Below are 24,021 nucleotides of genomic sequence, written 5' to 3' on the forward strand. Positions count from 1 at the left end.
CTGCCGGCTCCTTTACGGCTGCCTTTTTGAAAGATGACCAGCCTGCCTGGAGCCCTTTGTCCTTCAGGACAGATTCCCAAGGGACTCTCTCAACCAGTGTCCTAAACACCAAAATCTGCCCTTCGGAAGTCCATGGTAGTGGTCTTGCTGATCCCCCTTCCTTACTTCACCTAGAATCACGAACTGCTCCATGGCAGGGTTTAAATTGCCCTTGGGTTGCTCTCAGCACTACCCCTGAGTGAGGTCAGTCACTCTCGCCACTCAGGACTTGGCTGTGTTATCAGTCGGTGGGTGTGGTGAGCATTTTATAATTAGTTCTATTTCCTATTATTTTAATTACTTATTATTAGTAGTAGTATTATTAGCATCACTGTAATATTCACTTAAATTATTAAGTAGTTCTTATCTCAAATCACGAGCTTCCTTGTCTTTCCCTCCCATTATCCACCTCCACTGGAGGCAAGCGAGCAGCTGCGTGGCACGTTATTGCTAGCCGGGGTTAAACCACGACACAGAGAACTACATCTGAGGTAACTGAATTAAACTTGCAGTATATTTTTGCTTGATTTTCAAGGCACTTCCATTTGTTTCAGCAAAGACAACTTAGATGCACCTTGTGTCATCATTTAGTCTTTGGTTTTTTTCCTCAGTGTACAAAAATCTAAAGCATTGCATCAACTCTTATGAACAGTCAGAAGAATATCTGCACTATAGGCATACAAAATATATATCATCTATACATTATATACATAGAAAAGCGTGCACTAAATACTCATACAAGTTTCATATGTGCCACACAAACGTTTGTGAATGAACCACTTCCTTTTAGCAGCCTTCTCTTATCAAAATAGAGTAAAATATTGACCACAGATGCTGTTACTGAAAAAAAAAGGTCAAATTAAAAAGACAAATTAAAAAGATTATTAAAGACAGGATTTTTGAGCCAATGTTAGAATGGTTATGTTCTAACTACTGCACACATTAACGTGCAGATGCTACACACAAAGCAATACTATGGATGCTGTTCTGGAGAGATGCGAGAACGGCCCAGTAATCAAAATCCTGTAAAGATGTCAGTTTTACTGGACTTAATGAGTTTCCCTCACCAGACCCCTCATCATCGTCAGTCGCGGACTCCTGCATCTCCTCTGTGAAAGCCTGAGATTGGCGGGGGTTATTCTTGTTGTCTGAAACAGTCACTTGTGCTTGTGACCTCTCACCTGAGGTCTCTGTGTGCTGAACTGGCGCCGAGGTAGTTAGGCCCTTGTAAGAAATGTCACCTGACTCATCTTCCTCATAGTCATTAAGGCAGTACACTTCATCCAGGTCCAAGTCCAGGGTCCTGAAGCCCTTCGTGACAACCCCAGGCCTCGGGTCCAGGATCCCACCCAGGTGAGGCTGAGCCAGCTGCTGCCAGTGGTGCAAAGTGGCAGAACCTTGAAAGGGAACAGAAAGAAAACCAAAACAGATCAGTGATACATTCAGGATTCTAAAAGGCAGAAAATCCTGCTTTGTTTATCCAGAAGACCAAAGGTTTGGGAGTTCCAAACCTTTAATATTTCTGGGTTTAATATTTCTAGGAAGACAAGCTACAAGGCAAAACTGCTTCAGCTGCTCTTCACCATTTCCAGATCAGCATGAAACAAACTGATCACATCAGCACTTAGAAAGACAAAGTCTGGTGGTATGATGCAGCACACTTGTGCACATGCACATCCCCTCCTCCAGTATTCTTATCCCACTAAATTCACGGGATTAAGTGCGAGTAGAAAGAATTTATATTTTTTGATCTGAGCACCATCACAGAAAGCTCGGAGAACATATACCACATACTCCTGCAATCAGCTCACACCAAGAAAAGTGCTGGGAATGTGCTAGAATTTACTACCGGTGGCTAACAGGAGGGCAGTCACACAAACTAAACAGCAATTTCGGCACTTCACCACACATTAGAAAGCCACATCAACTCCAGGCGTGTATAAGCAGGGAACACCTCTGACCTACACACCGCCTAAATACTGGCATGGCCCCACCTGAGCCCCTGTGCTACAGGAGGTCAGCTACTACACAACTAAGTGCTACTGTACCTGTTGCTTGGTCCTTGGCAGAAAAATGTTTTGGGTGGGAACAGAGGTGCATTTTACAGAGAAAAGCATTCCATATTCAGCGTTCAGTAAGAGACAACGAGTCAGAAACAGCAAGGTATGAGGTTAAATTGATATATACACTGAGATGGGCCCACCAAAATCAGGAGAAGATTTATCTGATTCCTCAAGTAGTGATTAAACCCTGCTTGCAAGGGCCTATGTTTTCCTACGTGCCCACCAAACCCTACTGTCTTGTAGCATGTGATTTAAAAACATACATTCCAGGTCCTATGACACAAACAAAGTATCTTTATTTTCATCTACTCCAGCACACATCAGAGCAGTGTTTGTTGTCTTGTGTCTGTCCCCCCTCCCCAAAGCAGAATACTGACTCACTCAAGAAGCTGGTGTACAGATGTCTCCCCAATCTTCAAAGACCAAGAATGTTCAATTCACTGCATGGTATATGTAAAAATCTAAACCAGTGTAATAACAAGGGAAGGGATGGCTCTTATATATGTTATTTTGCATCTGAGGAGAATTCCATGGAATAAGTGTCATTTCACATAAGGATACTGCATTACAGGAAGCTTATTGTAAATAGGAAGTGAGCAGGACAAAAGTCTGTCTTTAGAATGACTGGGATCAGTGAGCAGCATTTTAATTCAGCCTAGCTCATGTTTTAAACCACGTAATTTTTAGCTCAGAATAAATGGATCTGCTAGATTACACTACATAATGCCTCTATCTTTTTTTAATTTTATTTAAAGTAAGTTTTGAGGGACTAAAAAGGATTAGCATCCTTGAGGCTCAAGAAGTACAAACCATTACGACCCCAAAATAAATAACAAAAAAAGAAAATACATCCCTGTACTTATATTTATTTCTGAATTGTCACAAAGGTCAAGTTTTGTGCTTCTATTTCTAAAAGAAATATTCCAGGACGTGAAGTGCCAGATATTGTCAAGCCTTCAGCAAGGAGCAGAGCTTTGCTGTATGACACTACTCTCAAAAATTAAAGAACAGAAGCCAAAATTTCTTTCTGCGCTGCATGCAAACATAAAATGCTGTCACTAATTAACTTCTACATGCAAACTTCTGAAAATGTAATCTTTTTCACCTCAAAAACTTGTACTCAGAAAAACTGCGGAGCACAAGCATTTACTTGGTAAGATATTATCTCTCTCCTATGGAAAGATATCCACCAGAGTACCTTTGATTTGAGCTTTAACATACCTATTGACACTACATGTTATACATTTCTTTTGGAAACTGGAAATCTAAATGGCCTAAGCTTCATGATGAAAAAGGAGGATATCCAAGTTTAATCTTGATCTCATAAAATGTGTAAGGGAGCTTTAACTTTCCCATAGAGAAAATCAAAACAAATACAGAAAGCAATGCAACAGTCCTGATGATTATCTTAAAAAAAAAAAAAATTGGTACGAGGGAGTTCAGGTGCAACCGTGGGACTGCCAAGCCGAAGTAAGAATCAGCACATGAACAGAGTAAATTATACTTGGTTTTCTATTCCTGATATCTGCTGACTGCATGTATACTATGGGGGTTAGGGAAAGCTTCAAAATTCATGACATGTTGCTGCACAACTGCCAACAAAGTGGGTGAAGACATAATGAGCCCAAGGTTCTAGTTTCCCTCCAGAACACAGGAGTGCTATTTCATGCTTACGGCACAACAAACCGCAGATGCACGGTTTAAAACCAAACCAAACCAAACAAGCTCACTAGACTGTAACTAAAGCAAGTCGCATCAAGCAACCATTCTGTTTGGCTAAAAGAAAGCATGTTTGGGTTTTTTCAAAACTGCAAAAGAAGATTCATTTCTTAGTGCTTCTGCCACCCTATTTATTTTACTGTGGGATTTATAAGATTGCTTTAAAGGAGTAGAAGACATTAACCTGAATTTCATTACAGAACTTTTTTTTTTTTTTTTTTTTTACAGCATATGCACCCTTAGGAAAACAGTAATGAAAAACAAAGGCAGAACTACTGATAACCTCAGGGTACAGCAGACTATTGTGCCCCAGTAGTCTGAAGTACCCATGAAGTTGGGGAAAAAAATATAAAAATAACTCATGAAAAATACTTTGGAAAGAAACTAGAATGAAGTGACAAACAGAAACATGTACTTAATAAAAGATAAACATGAGACTTATGAAACAGACAGACAAATGAGAGGCAGGCACTACAAATAAGATCTAAAAATCACACATGAGAAGTACATTAAAGGGTGCAATACTAAGGAAAAAAACGACCGAGTGAGAACAATGAACAAAAGCAGGAAAAAAAACCCAGACAGACAGAAAGATGATAAAGACTTAAAGAGTTTATTGGAAGAAAAAAGCAGATATAATGGGATGGTGACAGAAATCTATTACAGTGGTAGCAACCAGTAACTGAAACAAAGCTGGATCATCCCTTCCCTCATGTGGCACATGAATTTATACGACCATTTAAAAGCAGAGATGAAAGCAAACTACTAAAATCTGCTAACAGTATGGACTGGTGTGCTATGGCTATAGTTTCATTTGAATAGCTAGATACAGCACATCACTTTCTTCAGGAAACAAGAAGGGTTATTTTTGCTTCTGAATATGTGCCATGCTAAATGTTCCATAAAGATGAAATAGATTTCTTCTAAAGATGAAAAAAAGGGAATTTTTGCAATTAAAACACACACTGACAATGTAATGTAACACGAGTTCTGTTAAAGGATAAGTGAGAGAAACCAAAGCTACATCGTGTACCCAGTAGAGCTGTGAAGTACTATAGGCAAATAGCTTCATTTTGTTTAAAACCTGAAGGAAGTTACTCAGCTAACTTCCAGCCACAACCAGAAAGGACTAAAGATATGTGCTCTGTCAGCTGTTAGCCAGACTACAGAAGAGCACTCTGAAATAGAGCTCTAGCCTTGACTACCATCTAGCTATATCTTGCCTTTTTCTGAGACAAAATAGGGAGGAAATTTGACTTTTAAAAAGAAAAAAAAAAGAAAACCTATTTCACACATGAGTCCCAAAGCCACAGACACTCATGTGTGGCCACTCAAACAGCCAATTAAAGTCCAGAGGTCATTTTTAATCACAAAAATAGCCTTATTTGACCAACTGGACTATTTGAAGTAAGCAAAGGCCTTTCCAGACACCTACTTGCAGAACTGAGATTTGATGAACTAATACTGTTGCTGCTTAGATTTCAGATACTCAACCACTTCCCCAAGTATGAAACAGCGACACTGAGACTCAGGTCAGGTGTCAGGCTGCACTGCTGACGCACGTGTGGCCTGTAGCATCTATTTTATTGCCTTGGCTGGAATTTTTTCCTAATGCTTTTAAGGCTTGTGGAAAAATGCAGTAGTTAGAAGATTTCAAACCAGCAGCGTGGATTACTGTCTCTAAAGTAAAAAGAATATGTATTGCAAAGATTTCCTGCTTTCTGGTGATGGATAAGAGACCACAAAGAGTCACTAAGAAGAACAGATAAAGGCCGAGGCCCTTTGTTATCACCTTCTAGTGGTTTCACAATCTGAAGCTTTTCTGGCAGGTAGGAGCGACTGCTGATAGACATTCCTGAATATCCAGTGAATTCTGAAAACCTGGAGTGAGTTCCCAGTGACATGATGCTCTCTGTTGGGGTAACGGAGCCACTATGGAGCTCGCCCTTTTCTGCCAGTTCCCGCAACTTCCTTTCCTGCTCTTCTTCGAAGAACTTGCGCTCCGAGAGGTAATTCTCCCTCCTGAGGGACAGCCTACGAAGGGCAGTCTCTAGGTCACTGGAGCCTGGAGTCCCTGGAGTTCCTGGCTTCTTCATCCTGTCTTCATTTCTATAGCATAACAGGACAGACACACACATACAGAAGACAAAAAAAAAAAAAGGGGAGAGGGGAGAAGGGAAGGAGAAAAAAGACTTCTTAGAGATGCTTAAAACTTCCACATGACAGTTCTGAGACATTCATTAATACCTTTAAATTACTGTGTCTGGGAACAACTCGCTACTCATCTGGAAAGCTCAAATTAAATACTGGTGTTTGCCTTTCTCTTGCACAGTAAAACTGTTTTGAATCCTAATTCCTGCCTGGAAGTCCATGGTTGGAAAAACTATGCTTTACTTAAGAGCTTCCTCCTACAAAGAGAGGAGAGATGTCTCCTTGTTGCCTCCCTCTTATGGTTATACAAACTCAAGTAAGCAGGCCACTTCTTACAGGGTCAACGCCACCAGAATACTACAGTGAGTCACAAGAGTATATTCTGCTGACAAATACTGTTTTGACATACTAAGTAGTTTTTACTGTAAAGTAGACACAGCATAGTGGAGCTGTACTGGGGGAAGAGAAAAGTAGCTAGAAGTGCAAAGTTCTGACTGTTTCATTCACAACTTTTCATATTGGGTAACCTACACTTTTTATTTTTAGGATCAAAGAGAGCTAGCTGTAGCTGCAGCTTAGATCAGAACTCCCTGGCATTAATGGAAAATGGTGAAAATATAATTAGTTCTAAGTGTTGACCCACAGCTGCAAAGACAAAGGATGGTTTTACACCATCTGGTGATGCTGCATCTCAGAACTGGTGCGAGTTACAGACACTGATAGATAGTACTCAAAAAGCTTTCCCCTTTAGATAAACTTGAGAGCTCAAGAATTATAAGCACAAAATGAAATAACTTTGGAAGACGTCAGTCACTGTGTTAACGGCACAAAGCAAGACAAAAAAAGGAAAACAGGAACTCTGAATTTACGTCAGAAACAAAAGCAAAGCCCACTGCTACGGTACTGACCCATTGTCAGAGGATTCTGTCTCAAGGATGATGCTATTGGTCTTGTTGTCTATCATAATGTTAGAGATGTCGCCCCCATAGAAACTGGAACGTGGAGTGCTGATACAGCTGGAAATGACTGAGTTCATAGCAGAGGACTGGTTAGAGCCTGGGATATTCATTGGTGACGGAGTCATGAATCTCTGCTTGACAACTTGGTTAACATTTCTCACTGTCTCGAAGACCCGCTTCTGATGACTGGTAAGACACACACACAGTTAATAATCACACAGTGCCTTCTTACCTTAAGGAGGAACAGAGAAACAGGTAACAACTTTTCAACAGCCCTTCTTATCACAGCTCCAGCAATACCTTGTCTTGTGAGCATGCTCACATCTTTCCGATCTTACATTTTGCTAATTAACCTTTAGGTTTAGGTATGTGTTAAACTTCATAAACGTACTTAGGTTTCCGGAAAGTGGCCACCATACCTTCCGTGACCAGCTTTTCTTTGTAAAGGTCAGATCAAAACATCTAAAAGCTCTAACAGACCTTCTAATTAGGATTAATTTGTTTCAAATTAACCAGTCCATGCTTCGTACAAATAGGTGAGATAAACCTATTGGAGTACACGTGCAACTGGCGTCACTAAGGCCATTTCTGCCAAGCTGTATCTATCTTTAGCTTTTGGACCATCACAAGTGCTTAACCTTAGTAAAATGGGTGCCAGCTTCTTTGTACAGGTGTAATGGGCATCACACTGTAAGCACCCAAGCATTCTGAATCCCCTTCTGCACTGACGTTCTCCCTGCAAAAACCGGATTAGATCAACTATTTCCCAGTAACTTCTGTTATAACACGTGAAGAGGGAACTTGAGGTATTGAACTCATCCCCTAAGAAGAAATCTAACATGGTAACAAACAAGAAAAACAACCTTTTCTCATTCTCAGCATTCAAGGAGGAGAGTAAGAAGTTCATAAGACAACACAAAACCTATATACAGGTGTTTTGCTTTGGTAGCTACTTCTTGTCTTTTCCTTTCTTATAAAATAAAAATTAACTTCAGATATAATAAATCAATTAGAAACCAATTATTTTCAGTCGTACGCCAAGTCAGGAGAGTCAGGTTCATCTAAATGCAGTTCTTTCCTCATCGATCCTTCTATCTCTGCTGCTAAAGAATCCTGTTAAAATCAAGCACAAAAGAACAACAATAATCAAAGTATTATAAATCATTGTATAAAATAATTAATTAGCTATATAAAATAATTAATAACTAATAAGGTGTCATTCCAGGAAAAAAAATACAGGTTTAACAATGACAATTGATGGAAAATCTGGAAGACTAATGAACATATCTAAATGACTGACAAATTACGGCTTAGCTTCATACTGCTGCAGTACTTACCATCTGAGCACAAGACATCTGTCAAAGATCCTGAAAAAACATCACAGGCAACAAGAGAATCCAGGTGCACCAACTTCCCAAACTAAATTCCCTACTCAGTAACACTCTCCTTTTGTGTAAGGAGTTTTTCTTAATTTGTTTTCATTTAAAACAAACAGAAAACACTCTTCAACAACATCACCCACTTACCCACAAAAAAAAGACACGGTTCTTAGCATAAATTATTATATACTTCCTCTAGAGGGTCAAAGGTGACAGGCTATCAATTCTCCACTGCTGGTCACTAGGTTTTGCTGCCTAAATGTAGTTAAGTGAAGGGTCTAAGTGTCAAACCTTCACAAACTAAATGACTTTTGGTCCCAAGAGTCAACATTTGAAAATCACTTTCATAGGAAACGCATAAACCTATCTCAGCACAAGCATACGTTTCGCAGTTTCAACGGCATCTATGCGTGTACAACTTGTGCACTTTTAGGTGGCCTGTGTCCAGTCTCAGAAGGCAACACCAAGTGGCAAGTTAAGCCTTTGCTGACATTTACTACTTCTGGGCACAAATATAATCTCTGTTCTTCCTCAGCAGTTAAGAGACAAGACATGGCTACAGACAAGGAGGGCCAGATCCTGCTGCTCAAGTTACAGTAATGTAACTCAAAAGAAATGTCACTGATATCACTGTACTCAGAAGTCATGGAATTATTCTAGAGATACACAGGCAAGCAGAGCCAGGCACTGAACTGAACCTAGACGTTCTCCTCCACCAGGGACACTGCCATAATTGGTGTTGCTGTAACATATATTATCAAGAAATATTCTTTTAAAGAATCACTGAATTTTCAGTGACCCTAAGCCAAGAATATGTGCAACCTATTCAAGTACTGATGACCTGGAATGTATCCTGTCAGTGTCTAGAAGGATGCCATGTCTGGAAAACATCAGTTATGTTACCATGATGTTACATCTCCAAGGATATTGAAGAAAAACAGGAAGCTCCTACTGAAAATCAGTCACGACAGTACAGCAGATGCATAGGAAAGACGCCTAGAACTGTGTAACAACATATTAATGCTACCTATGATTCACAGCATAAGCACAACAAGCTGCAGGTTGTACATAATACTGCAGCACAAAGAAGGAACTGCACACCACCGCTGTTCCAGAACCAGCTATGCAGAACTGATCACTCGAGTATCCTTCGACACTATATCAATACACTTTTTACCCATGATCATATGTGGCCAAGCATCCTACCCCTGAAGCTGTAAGTCAGATTCCAACACATTTCCTCTGGCTGTACTCTCTCTGGTGTTTGCGGGTTTTTTCTTCTTAATCTGCTTACCATAGGGAAGAGACCAAGAGAGTGGTACCGACGTGATACGGCATTTGGCATGGTCTTGTTCCTAAGGTTTTTCAGCTCTTCTTGAGCCTCATGAAGCATTTCCATGCACTCTGCATACTTGTCTTCCAGCTCTCGCAACTGTAACACATAGAAAACCATTCAAGACGTTATGGGCTGCACCATCATCTCCAAAAGCCTGCAAATTCTTTTAACACTGGTAAAGGATAATGGTGTAGGAAGAATATTCCACTTTAAAGGGACAGAACTACGACGAGTGAATATCATTGAAAATCATCAGTAACATGGAGTGGTAAAAGGGAAGTGTGGGGGGAAGTCGAGCGTGATGTGGGAAGAACCTGCTCACCCTGTTTCCTACCCTATGTATCTACATGAAGCCACTGCCAAGGAGAAGATACAGAGCTAAAGCATCTCTAGTCTGATCAGACGGAGTGCCTGACTACTGCCATGATAACCACAGCACAGGAAAGAGAAAACACATTTCACAGTGCTCCAAAGGACTCAAGAATTTTAAAACTGGCTTACATACATGCACAGATACATATATACATATAAAATGTGATATATATATATATATATATCTCCTCCAACAACCTCAGACCATGCCTTATTTTTAGCTTGACTTTCTCAGGAAACACATCTTATGTAATCACTCTGCCTGCAGATGTCTGTGAGCCCTCACAGTTTCTGAGTTCATCAGCCACTTCAACTTAGTTTGGCAAAGGGGTACAAGTCTGAAATACCACATTCCTACAAGTTTCATAAAAATAAGCTACTTTGCTTAGAAACAGAGATCCTGTTAAGGTCTTTCCTAAGAAAGAGACAGAGAAGCATGAGCTCAAACTTTGTGGAATACCACAGATAAAAAGGGCCCGTTAGCAGGAAAGGTTCTATGGGCATTCCCACCTTCAACACCAAGTATTCCAAGTACAGGACACATCATACAGGGATCAAGCTTTATTCATTCTATTCCACCCGTTCTGTTCATGGTTCATGTGAGTGTAGCATCCAGAAGACAGTCAGCAATCCTGGACTGTCTTCAGTTTATTCATTGAACAAATACAGCATTAATGAACTCTTCTGTGTTATCTCACTATTCAAAATATGCTTAAACTACCAGTGCAGGGAAATCAACCCCTATAGGGGTTCCTATATAGGCCATAACACTGTTTTTCAAAATATGTGGCAGTTGAAGGAGAAGAGAACAAGAAAGAAAAAGTTTTGAACTCTACAAGGAACATAAATGTTCCTTCATTCCATATACACAGGCTAAGTTATTTAATACTTCTGATCGAGCTTAGACTAAAACTCCCCGAGTAAAATGAACAGCCATTGCCCCACTACCAAATTATTCTAACACTAAGTAATGTACTCACCTCTGCTGTGAGCTGCCTCTGGGCATCTTTAGCTGCTCCCAAATGCTGGACGAGTTCTTCATTTTCAACTGCACACTAAAATATGCCAAATTAATATTAGACATACTGTGATGTTTTGTCCTGTGATGATGTTTGTATCATATACTACAGATAAGTAGGAAAAATCTAACTTTTCTCAAGACTCTCTCTGCAGCAGTATTCTTCCACACGTTAGTATAAACATTTAAACAACACTTTAAAATGTTAATACCAGAACACCCAGCACCAGTCTGTGCCCTGCTAAATTAACCTTCAAGACCCTAAAACTAGTAAGTATGGGCAGACTGAAATACTTGTACTGACATTCTTGACTTATCAAAGTCATTAAGATTAGCGCAGAATTTCACATCTAATATTTACAATAAATTAATAAATAAATAAACAGTTTTCAATATCATATATGCATCTTTTAATAAATGGATGCTTTCTAGTCAAGTATGCTAGGTATTAAATATCAAACAAGGACATTCAGATAAGGAGGGCAGAAAATTTCTTTTAGGCTTTAGCATACAAAAAATTGTAACTTGTCTTCCAGCTACAACAGTAGCAAATCACAATGGTAATCTTGCAACTGGATTCCTTACAGCTTTTGCCTTTTTCTGCAGATCGACTATCTGAGAGAGAAGATGGGTGATTTCTTCCTGCTGCCGGGCAGCATCTTCGGTTTTCTTTGCTAACTCTTCAGAGATATTGGCAATCTGGATGTTTGCATCCCCTTTAAGATAAGCAATTACAATGAACATTACAAACTCAGAGGCAGAAAAGTAAGCAGAAAGATGTTCTTTGGGAAAACCACTTGATTCAGCAGAATCCTTCCCCAGTACACAGCAAGGTACTTTTGAGAAACAGCAGTAGGACACAAAAACAGAAAGACAGAAAGTGGTCATACGACAAAGGAGACTGTACTTGCCCATAACAATAACATTTTCTATGTGAAACTATTTTGCAAGTGAGAAAGATTCAGCTTACTGGCTGAAATTTCACAGCAGAAATTTCTGGCTGAAATTTTCTCCTCACAACTACTTATATAAGGAAAATAAGTGTGACAGAAAAACATGACAGACTGATCTGACTCAGTCGTCTGTCTTTTTTTTGTTAACTGAACAATCTTGAATGAGAAAGGAAAAGAAATAAGGACATACTTAGCTCTTTTACACAGTCATTGACAAGCTGTTGTTCTTTCTCTTCATAAGTAATTGTTTCAGTCTTCAGCTGACAGGCCTATTCAAGAAATCCACATCAAACATGCTACATTAACACATTTGTTCTTTGCCAGTCTGTTGCTGCATTTCCATCTGCTTCAGGAAGACAAGCTTTTCTAATCACTCCTCCAGGAAGACAGTGAGAAACTAGTTTTTGCCTGCCCTCCCTCACGTTCTGGAAAAAGGGACCAGGTGAATATCCAGCAGAGACATTACTGTATGCAGGAACTTGCATTATCACCACCATATTCCCCACTAGATGTCACTTGTGTATTTTGCACTTACAATACAAATAAAACCCTGAACGTGCAAAAGACTAGTGTGCAGAGTTTGCTCTGGTCACCAGAACTAGGCTAGGTAGCATCACAAACTAGTTACATGCTGGGTTCAGAGAACCGAATTAGAGTATTCAAGTATTTAAAAATCATTCAAACGGTATTTGAAAAAGTTCTGACACTGAGACTATATATCCACAGAAAAAGCTTAGTGCTACCTCCTTCCCTGGTTTGTCCTTTCTGCTCCAATTCTAGGAGTGCCAAGAGCAGCGTGGCTACACCCAGCTGGCTCTGTCTGGTGCCAGCTCAGTGGGTCTGCAATCTATTCCCAGTGCTGGGGGCACGCACAGACACCCACAGACTGCATCTGTAGGGAACTGCGTAGCTCCGAGGTTACAGGTATGGCTCCATCCTGTGGTTTCCTGGCACAGACTGCATCTCCCTGCCAGGGAAGCCAGTGCCTCGTGGGGTTCTCCTACCAGCTCCTGATGCAGTGGCCCGCTCAGCTCTAACCCTACTTTTGTTGTTGTTGAACCATCTATGGCTCATCTTCCTTGTGCGACCTCTCAACGAGGCGTCCAGCGCTCTCTGTTACACTGTGTCTTGTCCAAAGATGTGCCACTACTTATTTGCAACAGGCCCTGCATTTGCTGTAGGAAATGGTAACGATACCCTCTTTTCCTACATTCATTCTTAGCTCAAATGTTTCTTCTGCTATACCCTGCTACATGTTTGAGAAATGGTACCCTGCTCCCCAAATTCAAAAGTTGCCCTGAAAACAGAAAATCATTCGCAGGGTACTGAATTACAAAGTGTTATTTCTGACAGATAGGGAACAGTAAAGGAACTTTTAGAAACTGTGTCGTCTGTGAGACACTGAATATTATCAGAAATAGAAGGCACAAAAAATACATTCAACTTCAAATATTAACAGCCTGACTTGAAACACAGACTGAAGATATGTGATGCAAATTTAGGCTAGCAATTTTTGTTCTGACAAATGCTGAATTTATACCAGAGAGACCATGCCAGCCTACAAGCTTCAGATCTGCAGCTAAAATCACCCAGGTCAGCCCTTTAAGGCCTGGGCAAAGTGCAGTGCTGGACTGCCAAAACCTGCCCATGCTCCTGCACCTTCTTTTGGCCAGGAAACTGTTTTCCACATAGCTTCACGTAGCTTCCATGTTTCAGCCTTTCCTTCATTTAGAAAGCTAAAGGACGGTGACTAAACTCCTACAAAGATATCTGTGTCACATGTGGAATTATATACTCTTAATTAGACTCTCTCAACTTTTAATACATGCTTCTCAGTACCTGCATTCTCATACTTAAATGAACAATTGCATTAAGCAAAACACAAAGAGAGCAATTTCACCTCAGATCTAAGCACAACATTCTCCTCTTCAAGGTCCTTGAGTTTCTTTTGAAGAGAATCCAAATGAAAATAGTTCTGGACGGAGGAGGAAGATTCATTCCTCTTCAGCCTTGTAATGAAAACAAAATAATTGTTGTTTTAATAATAATTAAATAGTAATATCTATATTACAGCCAACCTCACGGAAGAACAGACTGAACAGAGGTCTCAAAACTAGCCAGAGCTATGTGAAGTTCACGCCAGTATGTTTGGGCAGCAATATATTCGCAGTGATTTGTAAAAGAAAACATTTTTATTAATTTACGTATTATTCCATGCATTTCCTATGGAAAAATTACTCAACCAAGGTTATGAGAAAGGAAACCACCTTACTACAGGGAGCGACCCGAGAGCTTCCTGATTACTGCTGCACGTGCTTCCCCAGCATACAGCAGTAACTCCGCAAGCAAGGGCAGACAGCCCCTCGGAGCCTGCGGTGCCGTTCTGCCAGCTAATTGCCTGGAACCCAGGCTATAAGCCACGCTTTATTTCCTTCCCTCTGCCTGGCATTTTTCCATAGTGCCTTCAAGTCCTTCATGCGCAAAGGTCACGCACGTAGCACATTCCAGCCCAGCGTGCAAAGGTACGTGGTGCAGTGGGGTGCTGTCAGCGGGACCTGTGTCTGCCTCACCACCACAGTGACCTGGTTCCTGTGGAAGTCACAGTGCTGCGTCAGCCACCTCCTTGCGTTCTCTCCACTCCTCACTCTCATTGGACCAGCTGGCTATCCGGGTGCCAACACAAATCCTTTAGGCTGGTGCCACGCACCAAGTTCAGAGTTCCATTTACAGTTCCAGCTGACACAGGGATCATTTCACTACCTTTCAAAGCTATGAAATTGTCCAAACTACCCACGCTTGGCACCAGATGGAAGTTCAGTGCTGTAGACCGATTAACTTACGGGGTGGAACAGACGGACTCCGGCTCACTTTCTTCAGCAGCACTGGTATAGAACTGGAGCAGCTCATCTTTCATGGAGAGCTCATGCCGCAGCTGAGAAACCTGCACAAAGGAAGAGCTTGCAGATCAGCACGTTGATTTTCTGGGCACATTCTTAAGGAAACACAGTAGGAATTAGCTCCTTATTCATCCTCCAAGTATCATCTTCAGTCTAAATCAAGGGGCCAAGACTGGAACACACCAGAACCAGTTCCTTCATTTCTCGGAAAGAAGGAAAAGTTTACCTTTTAAATTAGCCACTAAATGTTCAAAAATGCAATTATCTACTGCTATTAGCCACGTTTCTCTTTCACCTTCAAGATGAGCAATCCTGATTCACTATTGCATTAGTCTAGATTCACATCCACAGAAATGGATATATTGCAAAGATACTGCAAGAAATTTGTGTGGCACAGTCAAACCAAACATTGCTTTTATCCACTTGACGTGATTGTCACCTTCTGGCTTGGAAGCAGACCTTGCAGAGCTCAGATACAGACACCCCTTCTTCTCCAAGAGACTTTAGATAAATTTACTAAAATGCTTGTGTAGTAAGGTTACATCTGGGACTCAACTGCCTGTTCAGCTGCAGAACACCACCACACGGTGGCAGGCTGCCATTCTGAGAGTGCAGTTTCTGGGCTGTAGTTTGGGCTTTTGATGACTTTGAAACATGAATCTAGTACAGTAGTATGTGGGAGTCCCATACTCAGTACATATATCTATCAAAAAGGAACAAAACATTGAAATTGGATTGTTAAGAGACCCTCTACACAAACTTAACATTGGTTAATTTATACTGCATTTCTCCAAGAAAAGGGTTAAAAGCCCAGTTACACAGTAGAACATGCACCACTTCACAACTGCAATTTAAGATTCCAGTGGGAAGAAATTAATTTTTATTTGCCTTACACAGCTATAAATAGCATAACTGATCAGGGAGCTCTCTTCCCTTCCACTGAAGACTTGGCCCTCAGTTTTCACTTTCCAGTGCACAAATTGCAGAGCACATTTGTTTTTATTAGGCTTCTGCTTTTGGTATTGTAGGCATCTTTATATTTGTAGTTATTAGTGGAAAAAACCACAAACAAACAAAGAATATCAATAAAATAGATTTAAGCTGCATTTTCATCTAACAAAAAGCAGAGCTAATGCAATAAAGCACTTACTGTGCAGAATTTTAAGCAAACAAGGTCATTTACTTTACTAAGGCTATTCTGTGTTATCAGATGTGCTGAGGGAGATGTCCTGAGACATGGGTTCTAAAATGCAAGGGGAAAAAACCCCAAACTAACCTCAATTTAGAAAACCATGAAACAAAATCTGTGCACCTAGAAAGGGTGATCTTTTAGTGCAACAGGACCATAAGCAATGGGCACAAACTGAAACACAGGAGATTCCTCCTGAACACTAGGTACACTTTTTTTATTGTGCACGTGACTGGGCCCAGGTTGCCCAGGGAGGTTGTGGAATCTCCATCCTTGGAGATATTCAAACACTGTCTGAACATGGTCCTGGGCAACCAGCTGTAGGTGACTCTGCTTGAGAACAGAGTTCGGACAAGATGACCTCCAGAAATTACTTCCAACCTCAATCATGCTGCAAAATGTGAAAAAAACCCTTGCTGCAGTAATATCCAGCAACACCTCCCTTTAACATCACATCCTGTGGTGTGTTGACCCCGGCCAGCAACTAAGCACCCACCAGCTGAGCATGTACTCTGCCCCCCCAACCTCCATATGATGGAGGAGAGAATCAGAAGACAAAAGCAAGAAAAACACACGGGCTGAGATAAAGACAGTTTAAGAAGTGAAGCGAAGCTGCCCATGCAAGCAAAGCAAAATGAGGAATTTATTCACTATTTTTTTATCAGCAGGTGGATGTTCAGCCACTTTCTGGAAAGCAGGGCCTTGGCACACATAATTGTTACTTGTGAAGACAAACACCATAACCATGAATGTCCCAGCTTCTTCCTCCTTTCCCTGAGCTATTATTGTTGAGCACAGCAACATAAGGTACAGAATATCCCTTTGGTCAGTTCAGGTCAGCTGTCCCGGCTTTGCCTGCCCCCAACCCCTTGCGCAGATGGGGGGCAGAGAGGAAACAGAGTGTGCCTCAATGCTGTGCAAGCACTGCTCAGCAATAGCCCCAACACCAGTTGTTATCAACACCGTTTTACTCACTAATCCAAAGCACAGCACCGTGTCGGCTGACATGAAGAACATTAGCTCCATCCCAGCCAGCCCCAGGACACATTTTCACACTAGTCTTGCCGCACATGTGACCAAGGCCCATGGGCTGTCACCAAGCTTGGTTCCCAGGACTTCACCTGTTCAGGCTTTTAAGGCACTCCACTGCCCTGAAAGCTTCACTCAGCTTCAGAATTATGTCATGGATAGATGCACCTATCTCAGAAATAATTTAAGGAAAAAGATAAAAGGATTCTCACATAGAGTACAAGACGTTAGAGACATGGGACCTAGCTTGCAGGAACAATCCTTACCAAACCATGAACAACTGTTTCAGGAGTCCAGCTGATTCCTTTCCTGACTGACAGCAGTTAAATGCTTCACAGGTTGGAATTATTCACTTAAAATTAATTACACTGTATGTAAATAACAGTCATGCAAGTGCCAAGCCAAAGAGCATTTCTACCTTTCCAACATAACCTACTCTAATAGACCAAAACCAACGTTCCCTTTTTTAAGACACCTTTCCAGATTATAATTCAGCTTTTCTTGTCTTCTCACTTTATACAGAAGAAAATCGAACCTGGACTTTGAAACCAGCTATCACCAAAACACAAACTCTGACATGTGACCTGGAACTAGAAAAAGAGGACTAAAGGGCTGTATTACTCAGATGCTCCCAGGCGTTTGAGGTGGCGTTATCTGAGGACTGACACTACGATTGAAGTGCTGCCTTTTTACCTTCAGAAACACATGACAAAATCTGAAGAGAAAAAGAAGCATAAATTGGGAAATGTATAAAGATTAGGAGAAGCAAAAACCAAATGAACTACTCCACTCCAAACACAGTTCACAGTGCAACAGTTTACACTGTTTTGACACTGAGCTCTAATTTCAAAGGAGACAACAACCATCCCAGGGAAAAGGGACACACCTGGAGGTGGGAGCTGCAGCGTTCTTGCTGGAAGTGGCAATACAACAGCAGGTTGACACAGTGTACCTGGGAACCACCCTTCTGCTGCTGAAAAGGTAGAAGCTCATCTCTCTAAGCAAACCAATTTACAATTATGAAAGTTTTCTCAATATTATGTTCGTGCTTTCAGTATATAATTCTGAAACAGTAAGATGAGACTGAAGTGTCTGTGCATGCAGTACAGTGCCTCAGCACACTCATCTTTTGTTCCCTGGTGCACTACAGGAAAAGTCTCAGTTCCATCAGTTTTTATTAAACATGATCACAGCCCCTTCCTAAACCTGACCAGCACCTGACATTACAAACTCAAAAGACAAACCCAAGAATCTAATACATTTTTGTACAGGTCTGTATTACTTTCACAGGTACCTATGGATGTGGCATGTTATAAGGACATAGGAAAAATGTAAGCTCCTTAATGGGATGACCAGAAGGTTTTGTCTGGACACACAAAGCCAAATTGTTCACACCATAACACATACACCAAAAAAACCTAAACTGTATACCACACAGCAGAAATAACTTGTCTGTATATCACAGAAATCACAGATTCCCCAGACAAACCTTGCCTTTTAAGGCAATTTTTACAGAGTTTTAAAAGTAGTATTTCAATTCCCTTCTCTTATCTCTTGCTCTTTGGGACAGTTGTCTTAGTTACCATTCTGTTCAAATACTCAAAAATCAGTATTAATGGAAGATCTGAAACCTACTAAAGAAAGATTTTCAACATACAAATGTGTCATGACTTTAAAGCCTGATGGAGCTCTGCCTCAGAAGCATCAGTTTCTGAAGGAGTCAAAATGACAGTGTAAAGATGGGTGTTGATAGAACATATGGCCCAACAAATCAAGCCACCTGGTAAGAAGCTTATTTCTGGTGGCACTTTTGCGGCTCCTGAATCCCTCTAAATAAAAATAGACCTGGGCAGAGGCAGCCCCATCCCTGTCCCCCACCTTCCCAACAAACGTCCCATTCTGGAGGTAGGAACGCCACTGCCCTGCCCAGTCAGCATGCATATGCCTAGCAAAGGCCCTATCGATCAGCACACAAATAAACTGGTCTGCCACATGATGGGACTTGGACAGCAAGCTACAGCATTCCTCTGGGAGAGAAGAGAATTAGTTTTCCTTGCCAAAAAGGGTAGGCCACGCCAAAGGATATTATTTCTACTTGCGTGCTCCAACACCATTTATTGCACAACTGGGATCCCTCCATCCATGCTTTATTCATCAGCCCATCTCGGATATAATTCAACACTCCACACCCCTGAACAGTTTTATTAACAGCCTGTTTTAAAGGTTTTAAATCCACTGTGCTCCGTCCTCCACCTGCTTACCATACAACTGTGAGATTTCTCTCCCTCTGTCTCAAAGCTACATATGGCTGAGATTGACAAACCAACGTCATTGTCCCAGAACAGGAAAGCCAACATTTGCCTCCAGCTCAGTCAGTAAGTCAGCAGAATATAGTGCCACTTGCAATACATACGAAGAGCTCTTTTAAAGCATCCTGTACAGTTCCATCCAAGATATATCAATCAAGAATTTGCCAGTAACTATAGTATCCAACTCCCCATTCAAAGCAATACAATAAAAAATAGCAACTGTAGAAAAATCTGATTAAAAATTCAATGGCTTGTGGAAGACGCAAGGTGTTACTTGAAACAATGTAAGTTTTCAAGTACGTTTTATAGATCACACCAATTCAGAAACACATGCATCATCATAGTATATTCTAAAGGTGTTCTTCAAATGTCTAAAACATCATTACTGCAGTCAAACTCAGACAGATTTATGTACTGCAGCAGGCTACCGACTCATGCTTCAACAGATTCTATCACAGTTCCCTGGAAAGAGACACAGCAAAAGCACGAGAAGCTCTAAGATCTTAGCAATCTAGACAGAAGGTAGCAAGTCTCAGCCTACAACCATTTGCTTCCCAACATAAACCAATGCTTCCTAACATTGACAATTTCATACATACAGAGCATGCTGAATAGAAATTACCAGTCACTAAAATATAACATGGCCCACCTGAACAATCATAGAATCATAGAATGGTTTGGGTTGGAAAGGACCTTAAAGATCATCTAGTTCCACCCCCCCTGCCATGGGCAGGGACACCTTCCACTAGACCAGGTTGCTCAAAGCCTCATCCAGCCTGGCCTTGAACACTTCCAGGGATGGGGCATCCACAGCTTCTCTGGCAACCTGTGCCAGTGCCTCACCACCCTCTCCGGGAAGAACTTCTTCCTGATATCCAATCTAAACCTCCCCACTTTCAATTTAAACCCGTTACCCCTTGTCCTGTCACTACAGGCCCTTGTCAAAAGTCCCCCCCAGTTTCCTTGTAGCCCCTTCAGGCACTGGAAGGTGCTATAAGGTCTCCCCGGAGCCTTCTCTTCTCCAGGCTGAACAAGCCCAACTCTCCCAGCCTGTCCCCATAGCAGAGGGGCTCCAGCCCTCTGAGCATCTTCGTGGCCTCCTCTGGAAGCTTAACAGAAGTCTAAGAAGTTGGCCCAGCTTGGAAAAAGCAGAATGCACACGATTTCAGTGCGCATGCACTACTGAAATATCTGTAAGTGATTTATCTTACATGTGATACTTCTATTCCATTTCAGAAGTAAAAGGGACACACTCCCAGTGTTCAAATGCTATATTCTAAGAGCCAAAATGTAACTCATGTACGAATAGAAAAGCATTTGGGAAGGAACAATTAAACATCAGTTGGCGAGGAATAAACTAGGGAGGACTGAGAAAGATTCAGGAGAGAAACAAGAAAAAGTAAAGTAGGAGAAGGGAAAAAGTCATTAGTGAGATATCAAAACAGAAGAGAATTATGCGTAAAGCAGGGGAACAAGGACAAAACAGGTAGAAGAAAACAGGGGGTATAGAGTCTCAAAACAAAAAGAGCAGCTGTTTTAGAGGAAAATGAAATCTGAGGCAGGACAAAAAACACTGGCTACAAGGTTAGGGTTTTTTCCCCCCCCTCAAATCACCTGCTTTGAGCCAACAGGTCACATTACTTCTTTGGTCACATTTCTAGAAGTGTACACCCTATGGAAATGCCTGACCAAACTGGTGCAACACTGACTGACCTGCTGTGGACCGGATGCCCAAGAAAATTAGGTATGAACAGGTGAAGCTAGAAGGAAAATTCTCTCCATCACAGCAGACAGAGCACTCAGGCATAAAAATCTTACCTCTTCCCTGATGTGTTCTACTTGCTCCTCCAGAAACTCATTTCTTTCTGTCAGTGATTTATTCTTCTTTAACAGCGACTGGCCAATCCGAGCAGCTAATTCTAAGTCCCGTTCTTTCTGTGAAGCATTAAGAAAACTAATTTCAAATTTTTTATTCACCAACAGATCAGGGGGAGGGTACAATTGTCACAAAAGGGAAGGAACAAGCACTTGAACAATAAAAAGACTTCTTCCTTCTGTGTTTGGTTTTGTTTTGGTGCAGTGTTTGGGGTTTTTCTTTTTTTTTGTAATTTTCTTTTTCTATTCCTGCTTATGTTACACCCATGTTATTCAGAAAAGTCTGACCCATACAGAGTTATTGAACCATGCACACGAAAGCACAACATGAAGTGTAATGCAAAACAATGGAAGTGAAACCAGATCTGGGTCTCTGTTACAGCTTTGTCTGAGAAAACTAAGGGAAACCGTTCCATCGTCTGGTTATACCACCTGCAGAATGCAATCACAGAGCTTTAGAGGTCATATTTTAAAGAATTTTAGAAAAGCACAGTAAAAATACAAATAACATAGGCATTTCAAAGCATTCTTTAGTTTGCACTTGCTGCACCTTGAAATAAAAGGCAGTAAGCTGTGCAGGAGCAGAAGCCACCTCCACAATGAACGTTCAGCTCCTCTCTTCTTCCTGCATGTACATCTATTAGCGCTTTCGTATAAAAACAAGTCCTATCCCTTTCCTTTTTGCAGATGCGCAAATCTGCATTAAATGGTTACTCTCATACCATGCTTGCCTTGTTCTTCCCTCTCTCTGTTTGCACAGAAGTGGAAATAACTGGTCTAGACAGTTCACCACATGCACCAATAAAAACTAGAAGCTTATCCTGTTGATGACAGGTACCTATACATGTACCAGCTTCTGCAAAGCTGAGACATGGGTCTGTAATCCGCCTGCGACAGGATGATAAACTGCCTAAAGCTGTGCACCATTCATTAGGCATTTTTATTTTTCCATTTGTGTATTCAATTACTAGATCTTTACAATAGTGGGAAAACGGCAGTATGGGTAACTCCCCGCGTACTTTTAGTTCAACACCATTTGAGGAAGATTTTTGTCCCTGTCACTGAAACTACTGTCAGGGGCTTATTTACTACCCCTGTCAGCCATCCAGATTTACTCACTTAAAGCTACCTTGTGTCATGTAGTGGCAAAGCCTACAAAACCTAGAGCTACTGACCACCTGGATTTGGAGTCAATGAATTTGAATGAGGAGGCTTGCGTAGTGGAAAAAAAAAAGGAAGTTACGTAACAATCAGTAAACAAAAAGACAGGTTATTGATCACTACTGTAGCTATAAATAGCATTTTCCAAATGGCTTCTGAAGGCCAGGGTTGCATTTGCATTGAAAGCTACTGGCATTATCTAGCCATAAAATCTTTATATAATCTTATGTACAATCTTTCAGAACAATAGGTCCCACAAAAGTATCAAAAGTAACGTTTGGTTTATGTATTAAGCCAGCTTATTGTTCAGTATTTGGCTCTCTTCATAAATAAGAAGTGGAAAAAAGTACATTGCTGCAGCTTTGACTCTACAGAGGACGAGTTATCTAGCAGCAAGGTTTCTAACCTCAAAGCTGAGGGATGTAAGTGTATTTTCAGGCCCTTTAATTAACCTCCCTAGACTTCCTACACAATTTTTCACCGTACAGCTCTAAATCTCAGTTTGGGGTCAGGCCTCGTATGCAGTGATAAGAAATTGATTTATTACAGCAATATCTAAGAAAAGAGTGAAGCCAGACATGTTTACACTATGAGAAAGAGATGAAAAAGCAGGTTCACAGAAGAATCTGTTCCTATTCTTACCACCAGGCAGGCCTGGTGTCACTGCCTTTGCTTAGTTTCAGGGCAGCAGGCACAGATTTTCAAAAATCTGCATGTGTGTTATTTTAAAATCTTCTTTTTCCTGTCTCCCCCACCCCAAAATGCTGGACCTTTCACCATGCCGACTTTGTAACACATTCCTTTGAAGCCTGCCAACAAGGACAGACAAGGGGTAGGTTTCGGGGTTGTTTTTTGCTCGTGTGTGCAGAGGTAGCAGGAGGAGTTACACCTTAACTTCTGCAAACAGATGTAACCCTTTCTGACAGCCACCATTTCGAACACAGAGAAAGGAGCTGTAAATACACATCTGCCTAGGCACAGAGCGATTCAATCAGAAACGATGGCCAAATAAAACAAAAAAATGCACAATAAGTATTTGTTTTATACAAGGTTCACCTATGACGTGTTCCCTTGTTTTTCCTTTGCTATCATCCAGTTAGCGAAGTACACCAGAAGCTTTAAACACTGGCTGAGCAAGTCCTTCTGGCATTGCTCCCAGGAGTGTCATTTCTGGACCTATAGACATTTGGCTACAGGGACTCGTTTTGGCAGAATGCTGCATCATTACTAGAAGAAGCCATGGAAACAAATGCAAGTAAATCTCAGCCGCACAAGACAAAGGGAACAGAACACAAAAAGCTAAGAGACTGTTACTAAGTTAATGGGTTATTCCACAACAAGTCTCTTGGGTAAAGCATCAGTTTTAACTTTGCTTTCATAGGAAGTTGTTTAAACGAGTTCAGCTCGAAGCATAAAATGCAGGACTTTGCGGATGTATCAAGCACAGGTGGGACAGGTGAGCATTCCCATGCTTGTTCCTTTGTGGAATTAGATGAAGAACAGACCACCCTACGAATCTTGGCAAGACAGACCTCATTTTTGACACTGCTATTGCAATAAGCAAACAAATAT

At 41.1% G+C, this 24,021-nt stretch overlaps 1 protein-coding gene across 2 annotated transcripts in view; it reads right to left on the reverse strand.

Annotated features, from left to right (window-relative positions):
• Positions 1-981: 981 nt before the first annotated feature.
• TRAK1 (trafficking protein, kinesin binding 1) overlaps positions 982-24,021 on the reverse strand; it is a 40,382-nt gene continuing 17,342 nt past the window's right edge. For both annotated transcript variants that reach the window (XM_010148389.1, XM_010148388.1), the window contains exons 3-13: positions 21,232-21,348; positions 14,830-14,930; positions 13,890-13,998; positions 12,180-12,258; positions 11,622-11,752; positions 10,999-11,073; positions 9,605-9,742; positions 7,968-8,044; positions 6,881-7,117; positions 5,614-5,930; positions 982-1,436 (exon numbers count right to left, since the gene is read on the reverse strand). In XM_010148389.1, the coding sequence (XP_010146691.1) occupies positions 982-1,436; positions 5,614-5,930; positions 6,881-7,117; positions 7,968-8,044; positions 9,605-9,742; positions 10,999-11,073; positions 11,622-11,752; positions 12,180-12,258; positions 13,890-13,998; positions 14,830-14,930; positions 21,232-21,348 (1,836 nt within the window). The remainder of the gene's footprint in view (positions 1,437-5,613; positions 5,931-6,880; positions 7,118-7,967; positions 8,045-9,604; positions 9,743-10,998; positions 11,074-11,621; positions 11,753-12,179; positions 12,259-13,889; positions 13,999-14,829; positions 14,931-21,231; positions 21,349-24,021) is intronic.

The sequence above is a fragment of the Eurypyga helias genome, unplaced genomic scaffold (assembly GCF_000690775.1).
Source record: "Eurypyga helias isolate BGI_N326 unplaced genomic scaffold, ASM69077v1 scaffold963, whole genome shotgun sequence".
NCBI classification, from domain to species: domain Eukaryota; kingdom Metazoa; phylum Chordata; class Aves; order Eurypygiformes; family Eurypygidae; genus Eurypyga; species Eurypyga helias.